This window comes from Monodelphis domestica, chromosome 1 (genome assembly GCF_027887165.1).
Source record: "Monodelphis domestica isolate mMonDom1 chromosome 1, mMonDom1.pri, whole genome shotgun sequence".
NCBI lineage: Eukaryota > Metazoa > Chordata > Mammalia > Didelphimorphia > Didelphidae > Monodelphis > Monodelphis domestica.
This window is the reverse complement of record NC_077227.1, coordinates 517,331,249-517,345,783: the sequence shown is the minus strand read 5'-3', so window position 1 is coordinate 517,345,783 and position 14,535 is coordinate 517,331,249. Positions and strand designations below refer to the sequence as shown.

The following is a 14,535-nucleotide window of genomic DNA, read 5'->3' as shown; positions in this document are numbered from 1 at the left end:
TTTTGAGGAGAAAGAAAAATTGACTCTACATGTTAGATGGAATTTGTTAAGACATCTTCTAGGAATGCAAAAGCTTTAACCGTTAAGCCAGTTGGCAATTTGGTTAATGAATCATCCAGTGTCAGAAAGTGGGTACAAATTCCTGATGTGTGAAGTATTGGATGATCCCATTTTTTTTTGTATCATCATGGAAATATCATCACTATTTTATAAATGAAAAGCTACCTCTGGGATTGGCATCATCCTTTTTTTATTTTTCTCCTAACCACATTAGATATCCATGATTTCTTCTGATTTAGCTAAGCTTTTGGTGAACTAGAATTGTCTTATTAATTGACATTAACTGCCCATTTGAGATGCTCTGCTTTAGGTATTCCCTCAATTCAATTCAATATGCATTTATTGTGAGATAGCTGTGTTCAAAGCCCTGTGCTAGATGCTGATGATACACCCCCTTTCTTCTCACCCCAAACCACCCCCCCAGAAAAAAAACAGTTCCCACCTTTATAGAGCTCACATTGTATCCAAGGATATACATAATTTCCCCAAAAGTAGCTGTTCCGTTGTAAGAAACTATTAGATAATCAGAGTAGGAAGAGAATACTAACAACTAAGGTGTGTCAAGAAAGGCTTTCTGTATGAGATATTTCTAGAACCTAGTCTTGAAGGAAGAAAAATGAGGAGGAAGTACATTCTAGGTAGAGTAGACCAATTTAATTAGAACCCAGAGTATATGACTGAGAGAAATGTAAAATAAATCTAGAACCTTCTAGTTTTATACTATTTTTAATGTAATGGATAGACATATTCCACTTAAGATTGCTATAACTGGTATTGTTTCACAATAATATTGCTAATATGTTCTAACCAAACTTTACAGTTAAAGTTGCAAAACCGCTCTGTAACAGCATTTAGCCTGCCACCATACTTAACATTTGTCATATTTATAACTGTCCCCTGTAGTATCATTTTTGCCTAACATCCTGTTTTTAAGGTGCCAGCTCATGGTATTAATTGTACCTGTTCTTTGTAAATGATCATCAAAATTCTCCTGTTTTCTTTAAAACATATAATTTTCTTTTAAAAGGGGGCGAGTGGGAGGTAGTAGGACCATGAGAGTTAATTTTTTCTTTTTTCTATCAGTATTTTTCTATAGTAGTACTTAAAGAACGTGAACCCTGGAACACAGAATCCTCTAAAATTGGGCCTAGAAAATATCCTTGTTAGAAAAGCCTTAAATGTAAAAAATCTTGTAGCATGCACCTACCAAGAATCATGATTTTTGAATTTATCCCAAAAAGAAGATTAACTGCACAAAAACCTCTCTATAATCCCCACTGTCTGAACCCCCAGAAGTATGTGTTCCCAAATATGGTTCATTTGGGATGAGGGCCACACAGGAGTGGAGTGAACACAAAGCTGTGTACATGATGTGATGTGCTGGTTGGCTAAGAAATGATCCACCCCAAAATATGCCCCTCCTGACCCAGCCAGGGTGTCTGAAAACCCAAAATTACTCATCAAGTTAAGGCATTAAAGGCCCTATTGAAAGGGATTTCACTCCACTTTGGGGACCTTGGAGGTTTCCCAAGTTCTGTACTCTTCTCTCCAAATTCTCTTCCCTGGTTATTCTTCCATGAATTGAATTATTTTCTTGATCCAGACAGTTCTCAAATCTCTGCCTCCGACCCTCACTTCAGGTCCACAGCTCTAACTCCGATGTGACGAGCACCTGTCCTTGGATCCTGGCTTCTCTAAATGATCACCCTAGTGCAAATATTCATAACATGAAAATAGGTCTTGATCAATGACACGTGTAAAACCCAGTGGAATTGTGCATTGGCTATGGGAGGAGGTGGGAGGAGGAGAGGGAAAGAACATGAATTGTGTAATGATGGAAAAATATTCCTAATTAATTAAATAAAAAGTGTTAAGGACTAAAAAAAACCTGATAATAGAACTTAATATTCTGTGTCCTGCCTTTTATGCATTCTATAAGCTCTTCGCCATGGCTGAACCCCACTATGTCTTCTTATTCACCTTTCATTATCCTTATTCCCTTCATGACTGTTCATACACCTCCTCCTCTTCCATGTGGCCTGCCCTCATATATCCAGCTGCCTACTGTATTTTTCCTCTTCAAATTGCTTTATATCATGCCTTTCAGCATACTTAGCATGACCTCTCCCCCTCTCCCCAGTGTAATCAAAATTCCCTACAGCCTGTAACAGTTTCAGTTTTTTTCTGAGCTCATAAACATTTATTAAACACCTACTATTTGCCAGAAACTGTGCTAAGACAACCATTTTATTTTTAACCTTATAGCCCTGGTGCCTGGGATATTGCCCTATAGGAAATACTTAATAAATGAATGAAATTAAGGGTTTTCACTGGACTTAATAAAATAAAAAGACTGGGCTCAGTCATCTATAAGATCCTTTCTGGCAAGAAATCTATAATATAATGTCCCTTCCAGATCCAAAGTTCTTGGCTTCTAGAATACTACAGTGTCACTTCAGGGAATTCCCACATTGGCTCCCATAGACTCGCCCTTCCCCTTCCTGCCCCCTGAGCTACTGAGGTCTTCATAAGCAGCATCCAAAGTGTTCTACATAGTTGTTCTTCCATAGTCTCATTTCCCTACACAGTAATTTTCTACATACTTCTTTCTTTTAGGGAATGATAGAATCTTGGAACTAGAGTCCTAGTCCAACAGATCAGAACAACACCCAAACTATATAGTGTCAGTGTCATCAGGTAGGCCCTTGTCTTAACACTTGGGGAATCCACTAGTGGCTTCAGTTGGCCCCGGAAAGGCCCATGTAACAGTGGCTCCTCCTTAAGGAAAATGACAGTAAGTGAGAAAGAAGCCATCTAAGAATTTTTGCTCATTGAAAATGATTTGTATGACACAAAATTTTAGGCATAAAGTTGTTTTCAGTAAAAGGTTAAAAACCAATGCATTGAATCAGTGAGAGCTAGTCTGTTATTCCAAGTATTTTGATTAGAAAGCACATCATTATGTGTAATCTCTATCAAATTGCTTGCCATCTCAGGGAGCAGGGAAGGGATGGAGGGAGGGAACTCAACATTAAAAAAACAAAACAAATGTTAAAAATTGTTTTTATATGTAATTAAGGGGAAATAGTTTTTTTGTTTTTTGGTTTTTTTTAAAGCACATTATTTACAGGAAAATCACAATGTCCTAATAGTTTCCACTTTAAAGACACTTTCATAAGAATCATCTTACTACCCTATAAAAGTAGTTATACTGGAGATATGAATCAACAACCAAGTAATCTGTTGGCACTTAAAAGCCATTATGTATAAATAGACACAACAGGCTATTTTTTTTCCAGAGTCTGAATACCACTTAACTTCAGTGCACAGCAACCAAATCTACACTTTCACTGACCTAAAAGAAAACAACATTTAGTCCACCAAGGGGCATTGATTTGCCATAGAAGAAATTACAGAAACAGGAAGGCACAAAAGAGAAAGAGAACAGCATAATACAAGATGACTACCCCAGTCTTAGTGAGTGGGCAAACAATTGTAGAACCACCCACAAGGTTTTATATGCTGTTTAGAGTTACAGAAAAAGCTTCTGGCCCTCTAGCAGGCCCACAGCAACCAATGGGGGCTAAGGGAGCAGAAATGAAGAGATTCCAAAAATGTTCAAGCTCCAGAAAACTTTAGATGTCATGTTATTGTGCCGTGACTCCCTCATTTCATGGGTGTTTACTTAACCAAAAAGGCATAGGAAGTTAGTGGCACTAAATGTGTTTGTATTACAGCTCTTTTAAAAACAACAACAACAACCACCTTGCTTTCTGTCTTAGAATCAATACTAAGTATTGGTTCCAGGCAGAAGAGTGATAAGAGCTAGGAAATGGGAGTTAAGTGACTCTCCTATGGTTGCATAGCTAAGAAGTATCTGAAACCTTATTTGAACCCAGGACCGCCCATCTCCAGGCCTGACTGTCTTTCCACTGAACCACTCAGCTGCCCCTGTATTACAGCTCTTGTGCAAAAACTAGTCTGTTTGCAGAAAGGTAGACAGGCCCAAATCCAATGGAGAGAGAAAAGCTTAGAAACAACGCAGTTAATTTCTAAAGAGTTTTAAAGATGACAGAGTCCAAGAATATGAATAAGCTTATAAAGCACCTTTACTGATGCTTTTAATAAGTTTTTAAATTCAAGAAATCTATTTAAATTCTCTATTAAGCTTAAAGAGATGGAGATAAACATCTTCAATTCAACATTAACCTAATTTTTTCAGGTCCTGACTTGACTTTCCCCCACATTTGGGTAGGCTTCTTCTATATAGCTGCAGATATGCCTGTCTAGTTGCCAATGAGGCTGTTTAGACCCATCACTTAATAATTAACACATATTTCTCTGTAATCTCCTTGAGAATAGAGACTGTTTTATTTTTCTTTGTGTCTCCAGGACTCAGCAAAGTGCCTTGCAAATAGTAATTGTTTAATGGATGTTTGTTGACTCAATGAATAATGAGTGAAATAAAATGAGGAGAAATACCAGAGATCATTTAAAACCTGGAAAAGCTGGATATTGAAGTGGTTGAAATGAATATGGTAATTTTATAAAAGAGGTGCACTGTATTGTGCCATAAGCATAGCTATAAGTGTAGCCTAGAAATGGAGATGAGGCATGGTTCTGTGGAGTAGAGTACGGAGAGCATTCCAAGCAACAAAAATAGAATGCACAATGGCTGAGAAGTAGGACCAGGAGGACATGAGACAAAAGGTTGATTGCTTGGCTGTCATGGAGGTAACAGATGGGGAATGTGGGGTGAAACTAAAGGATTTTTACCAAAAGAACCATTGATAAACTGGACAAGATCACTTTTACGCTCCTAGCATAGTTTGCTTATCAGTGTTTCAAGTGTGGAAAGGAAACTAGAACAAGTTCTGGACTTTCTGCCACTGTGTTAGAACAGGCAACAATGGGAATATTAGAGAGAGGAAATTGACAAGACTGACAGTTGGTGGGGAAAGGGGAAACTGGGAGTGGCAGTTGGTCCTGTGACTAGAGACTTCCTGGCATTGGGAGTGGGAGGAGCTTTGGCTTCCCAGTCTGAATGGAGTGCCATTATTTTCTTCAGCCTGAAGAGATAGGCCCAACCAGCTCTGAAAGTCAGAACTTTTCTTGTTGCTTTCTGTCTACTGCTATGATTTTGAAATTAAGAAAACTAGCACAGATATAACGTAGACAGGAATAAGAGAAACCCTTCACCAGCCTGTGAGGCCTGGCCTCAGCTCCAAAGCTGAGAAAGACTCCAACCTTATTTAGGGACATCCTTCTTCCCTTTTCCCTGATACCTTTCCAATCTGAACTGGTTATTAAAATTCATCTTATTTGAATATTGCAGTCAGATAGTGGACTATCTTTCCTGGGGCATAAAGGAAGCTGAACCTCAGTTCAGTCATCCAATTACAAACATTTCTTATTGGACCCCTGCTGGGTGACCAAATTCTGCGGAAAGGCTTGTCCCTCAGGAGGGTCCGTGTTTACCTGCTCTGGGGCAACTTCAGCAGCAATCCAGTGAGAAAACATCCCCACAGGCTATCATAAGTGGTTCATTTTTTGGACACCCCATTTGATTCAAAAATAGCCTCTTGGCAGAGGGCATCTCTCTCCTTTTCCTTGCCGGCAGCCATATTCCCTCTCTCCCTTCAACTCCTCCATACCCCTGTTACAAACCTTCCATATCCCCTGTTTTTTCAAACCCCCCATCTTTCTGCTAGAAATATTACACAAGGAAGACGTAGAAGAGAGGAAACAGAGGCAAACAGGTATAAAAAATGTTCCACTGCCTTTAACTTAAAAAAGGAAGGAGGAAGGGCAGCAGGGTGGCTCCGTGGATTAAGAGTCAGGCCTAGAGAAAGAAGGTCCTGGGTTCAAATCTGGCCTCAGAAGCTTCCCAGTTGTGCAACCTGGGCAAGTCACTTAACCCCCCAACTGCCTAATTCTTACCACTTTTTGGCCATGGAACCAATAAACAGTATTGATTCTAAGAAGGAAGGTTACAGTTTAGAAAAAAATTTTAAGTAAAAAGAAAGGAGAGGTAAAATATCCGTGTAAGTTCCAAAGTGCAAAGACATAACATTTAACTTTTCACTTTGAAATAAGTCAGTAATTAACAAAGGGTGTTTGTTAAATATCATCATGGTTCAGACTTAATGTTTTAGACTTAATTATGTATTTTTTTCATCATCAAGTCTTAACTTTTTGTTCTTTGTACTTATATCCCTAGGACCTTGCATATAGTAGGTTTTATTAATGAATACCTTTTTTTTAACCCTTACCTTCAGTCTTACAATCAATACTGTGTATTGGTCATTCATAAGTCCTTAAGGCTGAGAGCATACGTCTTTCAAAGTCGTTTTTCTTTTCTGTTACGGTCACAAATTCCTTATTTTACTGACTTGACTTTATATCAATTCATGCTTTTCAGGATTCTCTGAAATTATGTATATTAATCTATAGAAACATTTTATTTTTATATAAATTATATTTATTTATAGAAACATTTTAAAACAAAGACAAGTGGGCATGTATGTTCTCTTGTAAGGTTCTTTGAAAAAATCCTGAGCTGGGAAGTTAGACAGCTTAGTGGATTGAGAGGCAGGACTGGAGACGGGAAGTCCTGGATTCAAATGTGGGTTCAGATACTTCCTAGCTGTGTGAACTTGGGCAAGTCATTTCGCCCCACTTGCTTAGCCCTTGCCCTTCTTCTGCCTTGGAACTGACACCTAGTATCAATTCAAAGACAAGGTAAGGGTTTTATTGTAGCCCCCAGTAGTGAGAGTAGACCCTAGTAAAATCATAGCCATAGCATAGGAATTACCAAACACGTCTGCTCCTCTGCTCGGGAGACAGAGACAGAGAGAGAAGGAAAGAAATGAATGAATGAATCCTGGGCTTTGTGCTAATTCATATAAATGTTTTCCCTTTGCAGGGGGCTGGAGATAGTTTTGTGGGAGCACTGGCCTTCTACCTGGCTTATTATCCTAACCTGACTATGGAAGAAATGATCAAGAGAGCCAGCTTCGTTGCATCAGTCAGCGTCCAAACCTCAGGAACCCAGTCTTCTTTCCCTTACAAAAAGGACCTGCCACTTCATCTGTTTTGATTAAGATTCTAAGACTCATATGATTGCAATTAGTGTGTACCAGGCAGAGAATTCAGCTACCATGTACACTATAACATGCTCTCCTTTACATACAAAGGATGGTTCACCCACCAGCCACAGTGTCCCTGCCTTCTGTTATATTAATGATGACTGATTTCTTGTTAAACACATTTGCAAAACAGCTGGCCAGGATTAGGGGTTCAGCCTGAGGCTATGCTGGGATTTTTCAGGCATCTGCAATTTCATCACTATTTGAAAAACAACTCAAAGTCCAATCCTAATGATAATGGGTCAGAAGCACCACACATATCCTAGACTCCATTGCACACAGTCAGCACCCAATAAATGTTCAATGAATGAATGAATGGATGGAATGAACAAATAAGTGAACAACTGTTTGAGGTTCCTAATTTAAATCCAAAAAAGGAGTGGGTCCCCAGGCATATATACCTTTCCTTATTGACTCCGCAGAGAACAGCGAGTGAATATGTTGTTTGGCCCAAGGCCTAATTATATATCCTTATAGCAATTTATCAAAGTAGTGTCTCTAAATAACAACTCCTCTTCTGCACCTTCAGCACAATCTGGAGCCTGTGTAGAACTTAGGAGGAGGCTCAATTCCTCATCTCCAGTGGTCTGTCTGAACCTAAGTGCAGATTTTAACCACCCTTTCCCAGAGCACAGGCTGGCCTGTGGCCATGGAAGGACTAGTATTTCTGTGACCACTGCAACTTCCTAGGGTCTCACAGCCATGGTGTCATTTCTTCTCTCACCATGGCTAGTAAGGAGTTCTTCAGTCTCAGAGATGCAAACCAAGCTGAGTGAACGGTTCCTTTTTGATTCCCAACTGGTAATTTCCTTATAATAGGCATTTGGAAAAAGGAGATCTCCAAGACATGGGTAAGAAGAACAGTAGATGCTTCTTGGAAAAGGACAGGGTTTCTCAAAGAGATGGGAATCTACAGGCAGGACCCCAAACCTCCGGTAACATATACTCAACAGGAAACAGGGTCACAGGTGTTAAAAGCTGAAATGGACTTCAGTGATTTACTGATCCAACTGCTTCATTTTATACTGGGAAAGGGAACTGCCCAAGGTCACAAAGCTGTGGGGACGGTCATCTTGAAGCCATATCTTCTAACTCTTAAGCCCAGTGATCTTTCATTACACTATGATGGTTTCTAGTCCTGGTGCTGCCAACCAGCTGTGTGACCATAGGCAACTTTGCAAACTTGTTGGATTTAGACTAAAAATCCAAGGTTTCTTTCACTTCTAAAATTCTGCAATGCTAAGCTAGTTGCTGCAACCATGTGAAGGCACTAGACAGTCTTCACTCTCCTATAATAAATCCTCACAAGGCTTCTGAAAAATAAAAAAACAGCTCATCCTCCCAAGCTTGAGTAGCACTATCTATCTGCACTAAAAATATATAGACTTTAGGTGATTAGGGCAAGAAAGTGGACCAAATGCAAGATTTTTTTTAATTATATAAGCACCAAATGGGTTCTCTGGGGTTTCTTGGTATTCTAAAGCCTCCATGGGGAGGTTCCCTACTTTTCCTTTTCATTTCTACCTCTACTGAGGCACTTGTTGCATGATCATACTTGCTCTTCTCTGGGGTAAGAAGGGCTAGAAATCCTTGTGCCAGAAGTACTGTTATGGAAAGTTTTCATTTCTTGTTATTATATGAAACAATGGTCATTTTTAAAAAATCAGTGGAAAAAAATTCACTAAGAGACAATAGTACTAGCTATTTTAATATTTTTATTGAAGTCTGTAAAAATAACCAGAAAGATAAATAAATGTTGATGCAATGATGTGTCCTAAAGTGAAGAATTTTCTTTCGATGCATTGTTTTCTTTCACAATGGCCTTCAAATCACAAGAGGCAGTGATTCCAAGCCACTTCCTTTCCTTTGGGTGCACACTGCAGGATTTATGAATCGGTGTTTCCCCCCAAGAGTCTTCCTCATTTATAAATCAAATTCATTTTCAATCTATTGTTTAAATGGAGCGTACTTTTTTCTTCTCCACAAATAGGACCCGTTTGTTCACTGCAAAGAAGCAAATTTTAATGAAAAACTTAAAATCGAAAAACCTACAGATCTAATGACATTTGTCATCCAAAAGCTCTCTCCATTTTCTACCTTTCTTCTCCCACACATTCACTCTTTTTACTTTTCTAGAAAGATCCATTAGTGTACAATTTTTTTTAACCCTTACCTTACATATTGGAATCAATGCTGTGTATTGGTTCCAAGCCAGAAGCACCGTAAGGGTTAGGCAACTGGGGTTAAGTGACTTGACCAGGGTCACACAGCTAAAAATGTCTGAGGCGAGATTTCAACATAGAACTTCTTGTCTCTAGGCCTGGTTCTCAATCCACTGGGGCACCTAGGTACCCCCTAATGTGCAATTTAGTTGGTTAAAGTTAAAGAGCTGATAGCCAAAGAAAGATCAAGGAACTCTGGCCAAAAGACCAGAGAGCAAGTTCACAAATACCAACCAATCACTGATCTAGTGGCCAGCAATGGTGCCCTGTTGCACCAAATTAAAGTAAATTAGAAAGAAAGCAGAAAATAAGTAGCTTCAGCCACTTACTGAATCACTCTTGTAGGAAATGAACAAGGTTATGCCTAGAATCTAAAGTCTATGATACTTCACCTGAAAGGGTACCTGGAGTCACCAGTAAACAATGCAAACACTAACCTCATTCAGGAAAAGGTTGCTTTGTCTCTTTCAAAATCTTTATTATCATAGGCATTTGACTTAAAAGAAAAGGAAAAAGAAAAGAAATACTGAACTAAATAATATTTAGAGTGACAGTCACAGAAAGTTTGAATTCCTACATCTTACAACAGGATTAAATCACTACCTCCACCCCCAATCTTCACCCTTATCCTACTCCTTCATCAATATCTTCTACAGTCAGAGAAGCACACAAGCAGAAGGAATGCGGGCATGAAAGGCTTTAGATGACCAATCTAAACCCCACAATGTTCAGAAATGTTCTGCGTGCTTAAGTCCTGAAAAAGCCTACTCTTTCCATGAAGCAATTTCTCTCATTTTTACCAATTGGGTCGTAATGCAGAAGGACCAGTTTCTCTCGTAACCGGCTTCTCTTGGTGTTGAAGGTGTAACCTGTCCCTGCTTGGCTCAACATTTTCACAAGGAGGGTCCTAAAATTATAAATGAATTCATCAGCAAATGAGGAAAAGAACTATACAGTCACTTGAGCAATAGCAAGTATCAAGAGCATACAGTACAATGTTAGAGGAAATGAGATATTAAAATTATTTGTACCTTTCAGGTGGCAAATGTTTAATTCTAAAATTTGCTACATTTTGAGGGGCAAAGGAATAGGAGGGAGGACTAGTTTGTTTTCTGAGCTCTATAATATGTAGGAGACCTAGTAATTCCCAAGTAGGGGGTTATGGAAGTGGCAGAAATCTCAGCAAAACTAGTAGGCTAATTCAGGAAACTAAAAAGATATCTAAGGAAAGATATCCTTGCCACCATTTAAGGCCAGGCTAGATATCAGGATACACAGAATATGAAATAGGAATTTCCCAAAATAAGCTGGTCATAACCTTCTAATACGACCATGTCCAATGGCCTTATTATGTGTAATGAACAGTAATTATGAACCATTTTAAGTATACACACACACCTGCCTCTTCAGTCTTTATAACAGGCAAGATTTGAATAGTTACTTCATATTAGGTCTATGGTGTGAAATGTCCACAGCAAAATAAAAAGGGCCAAGATTTGTTAAATGCACTAATGATATGGCCCTTAACTGACTGATTTCTTAACAAGTGACTGACACCTAGATTGTATGACTCTCAAAGGCAAGGCCTCTTGTTTCATATAACTATTCTTAATAGAACCTTACAGAAAATTTCAAAAAAAATCTGACAGGTATGCAATAATAACAATGACCTTTTTGGCCTTTCTTTTTCTCCCTAGTGCTAACATAGTAGGTGCTTAATAAATGCTTGTTGACTTGGCCACCAACTATGATCAAAATGGTCCCTGAAAATGCTTATGTCAAGGGCACTGACAAATTCTCTACTACCTAATACCAAACAAAATGTGATCAATTCCAGAAAAATGAAATTGTAATATGACTTGAAACTGGCCTTGTGGTCTCATTAGTATTCTATCTGGCACCACTAGCATCCCTGAATCAGATATAACTCCTATAACTCAGATATAACTCCTAATTTGAGGAATAATGGTAGGACCCTTAATGTGAGACAAAAAAGAGAAAAAAGATAACAGTTTAAGCTAGATGTCGAGTTCGGGTTAGGTAAACCATCGCCCCTTCATGAGATATGTGCATTGAAGAACTGGGCAAGCAGGGAGAGGGTTTGGTTTTAATTTTTTTATAAACATTTAAATTATCAAATCTAACACTCAAAAAGTTATAAACAATGGATTTAAGGGCTCAACTAGTTATTCTAACACTACATAAGAAACTAATAAAAGGTGGATTAACACTCCTAGGCATCTACCTCAAGGGGATAAAAAATGAAAAGGTCCCACATACAAGAAAATATTCATAGCACTACCTTTTATGATAGCAAAGAAATGGAAACACAATACATACAATTAATGACTAAATAACTTGTGGTGTAAAAAAATATAATGAAATATGACTGTCCTATAAGAAATTGAATATGGAATAGGAAAAACCTTAATTCAAATTGCCTCAGACACCTGCTAGCTATGTAACCCCAGAGCAAGTGACTATGCCTCTTTGCCTCAGTATACTCATCTTTAAAATGATGTGGCTGAACTCAGTGAATTCCAACGTCCCTAGAAGTTCTTGATCTTATAAAAACAACATGAAGAATTCAGAGAAGCATGTAAAGATATAAATTGATGCAGTGAAGAAAAGCCAGGAAAACACTATTCATAATGTTTACAACAATGTAAATGGGAAGAAAAAAAAAAGCAAAGAATATAGTGTAATTATAATGACCAAGATAGGCCCCAGAGAAGAGTTGTGACTGTACCTTCCCTCCCAATTTACAGAGATGTGAAGGCCAAGGGTATGGAAATATTACAAGTATTGTGGGGCAAAATTAATTAATTTTTTCTCAAAAAAATTTTTTTTCCGGTTTTTAAATCTTGTAACAAAGCATGACTTGTTGGCTACCATAAGAGAAAAAGAAATATAAGGCAATAAAGATGACACAAAAACAAAAATCAATAGTTTCTTGAACATTCTAAAACCGTGTAAATTTTTACTTACTTTGACTTGCTCTTGGCAACTTTTGGTAGCAAAGCAAGGGTGGGTGGAAGAGAAAAAAAACATACCGATTACCTTTATTGTTAAGCCAATTACCCAGTTTCCATTATAATTTACAGGACACAACTACCGTTAACCATGAAATTTAACACATCGGGGACAATAGCCAATATCAATATTTATCTATTAGAGAAAAATACTGAAGACACCAGGTTTTCCTCAATAAACTTTCATAGGAAGGTTGCAAATTTCAACTCTATTCAATAAACATTAGCATCAACAGTCTGCCCAGGCAAGGCACTGCTAGACACAAGCCTTGTGTTTGGAATGTTTCAAATGATTTCGTTTTCGTCCATCTATTCAGAAATGAAAACACTTCAGACTTTATTTTCCTGCAGTATGTGGCTCTACTACGCTGTCCACTTCAAGAGTGCAGGCCACATCTCTCAGCTCAGACCATTTACCTACATTACCAAGATTTACAAAACTTGTCTTGAATTTTTCCCTTTTGGGGGTATGGGGATGATAGGAGGATAATTAACAACATGGATCTCCGATGTCGAGAAACAAAACAAAAATGTATAAAGGACTACAAGAATTACGAGAGAAACCTGGGTAGGGGCAGCGATTGCGCAGGCGCGCTACGCCGCGCGGGGCCTCCTGGGCAGTGTAGTGCTGAGAGCTTGCGAACTAAGCCTGGCTAGTGATCACTAGTTCCGGCCTCTTTCTACACTGCCGCCGTCCCTGCGCTATCACTAACGGCTCACTACCCCCTCAGCAGTCGCTGCCGCTTCCCTCGGCCCCACTTACGACAAACAGCGGAGAGTAGCATGGCGACAGCTACTAGAGCAGCCTTTCCAACTCGCTAAAAGGGCCCAGTCTGCAAGAAACCTTTCTGACTACTTCCGGCGCACTGCTCGGGTACCAAAAACTACTTCCGGAGGACTGCTGGAGCTCCGCCTCCACTTGGTTTATTTTCAGCTCTGGCAGATTTCTATCTTGTCTCTTGACAAGATATTTATGCTTGAGCATAACTTTTTATCCAAACTTTGAGTGATGTACTTAATAGGATTTTAAAATTTGGACAAAGTTGTTTTTATATGTGGAGTTTTCAGTGAACAGGACATAGTTTTAGGAAATTTACAGGTCCTATCAACTCAATCCAACATTTTATTCTTCCATTGCTATGTACAAGACAGAACCTTTTTTTGAGGCCACGGTTTTTAATTCCCTAATTGCTGTTTTGTGCATTTAGATACTTTATATTTTTGTAAATAGTCATTTCATGCAACAGTGTTTCTTAATCCTAATAGTCATTTTAAATTTTCCTTTCTCATTTGTGTTCTACCTCGGTCTCTCTTCCCACCCACTTGCCTCTTCTCTCTAACCCCCTTCCTCCTCCTCCTCTGTCTCTCTCTCCTATTTTTTTGGGCCCTGCCATTCAGCCACTTCTGAATCTTTTCCATATACTATTGTCCAGTCCCACATTCTTCCATCTTAAAATAACGTCATGGAATGTCAGTTGCTCTGCTAAACTCCAGGTATTTTCTACAGCATTTGTCTAATCTATCAGAATAGTAACCCTGTCAAAAAAAAGAAAAAAGGAATGAAATTTATCATGCATGGTGGTAAGGAACTTTCTGATCACCACTTCTTTTTTCTGTTTTTTTTTCTTTTGCATATGTTAATTTTGGCTAAGTAGAAAGTCTATGGAGTACTGAGCTTATATTATGAGACAGTTAATGTGGTATAGTGGTACTTTGTTTTATGGGGCTATTGGGTAGTGAAGTAGATAAAGTGTTAAGCCTGGAGTCAAGAAGACTCATCTTCATTAGTTCAAATTTGCCCTTAGACACTACCTTGTGACCCTGGACAAATCACTCTACCCTGTTTGCCTTAGTTCCTCATCTGTCAAATGAGCTAGAGAAGGAAATGGCAAATCACTCTAGTATCTTTGCCAAGAAAACTAAAAATGGGGTCACAAAGACTTGGTCACCATGGATAGACTGACCTAATAAAAATAAAAGTGACAACTCTACCAAAATTATTTCATTTATTCAGTGCCATACCAATCAAACTACCAAATATTTATTTTATAGAACTGGAAAAAGACAAAAACA

At 38.5% G+C, this 14,535-nt stretch overlaps 2 protein-coding genes across 2 annotated transcripts in view; one reads left to right on the top strand and one right to left on the bottom strand.

Annotated features, from left to right (window-relative positions):
- RBKS (ribokinase) overlaps window positions 1-8,976 on the top strand; it is a 116,587-nt gene extending 107,611 nt beyond the window's left edge. Inside the window, exon 8 of the mRNA XM_007476023.3 lies at window positions 6,986-8,976. Within this exon, the coding sequence (XP_007476085.1) occupies window positions 6,986-7,159 (174 nt within the window). The 3' untranslated portion in view covers window positions 7,160-8,976. The remainder of the gene's footprint in view (window positions 1-6,985) is intronic.
- On the bottom strand, window positions 8,904-13,356 carry MRPL33 (mitochondrial ribosomal protein L33). Its single transcript, XM_001371226.3, has 4 exons — window positions 13,226-13,356; window positions 12,419-12,437; window positions 10,231-10,337; window positions 8,904-9,212 (listed from the first exon to the last, which is right to left on the bottom strand). Exons 1-4 carry the CDS (start codon window positions 13,245-13,247, stop codon window positions 9,163-9,165), a joined length of 198 nt encoding a protein of 65 aa, XP_001371263.1. The 5' UTR covers window positions 13,248-13,356; the 3' UTR covers window positions 8,904-9,162.
- Between the last annotated feature and the right edge of the window lie 1,179 nt (window positions 13,357-14,535).

Excerpts from the sequence above, each read along its gene's own strand:
- MRPL33 (XM_001371226.3), bottom strand. The coding sequence starts at position 13,247 with ATGCTACTCTCCGCTGTTTGTC. Across the intron at positions 9,213-10,230 it reads TCTGCATTACGACCCAATTG|TGAACAAACGGGTCCTATTT; the intron begins GTAAAAATGAGA and ends GCTTCTTTGCAG.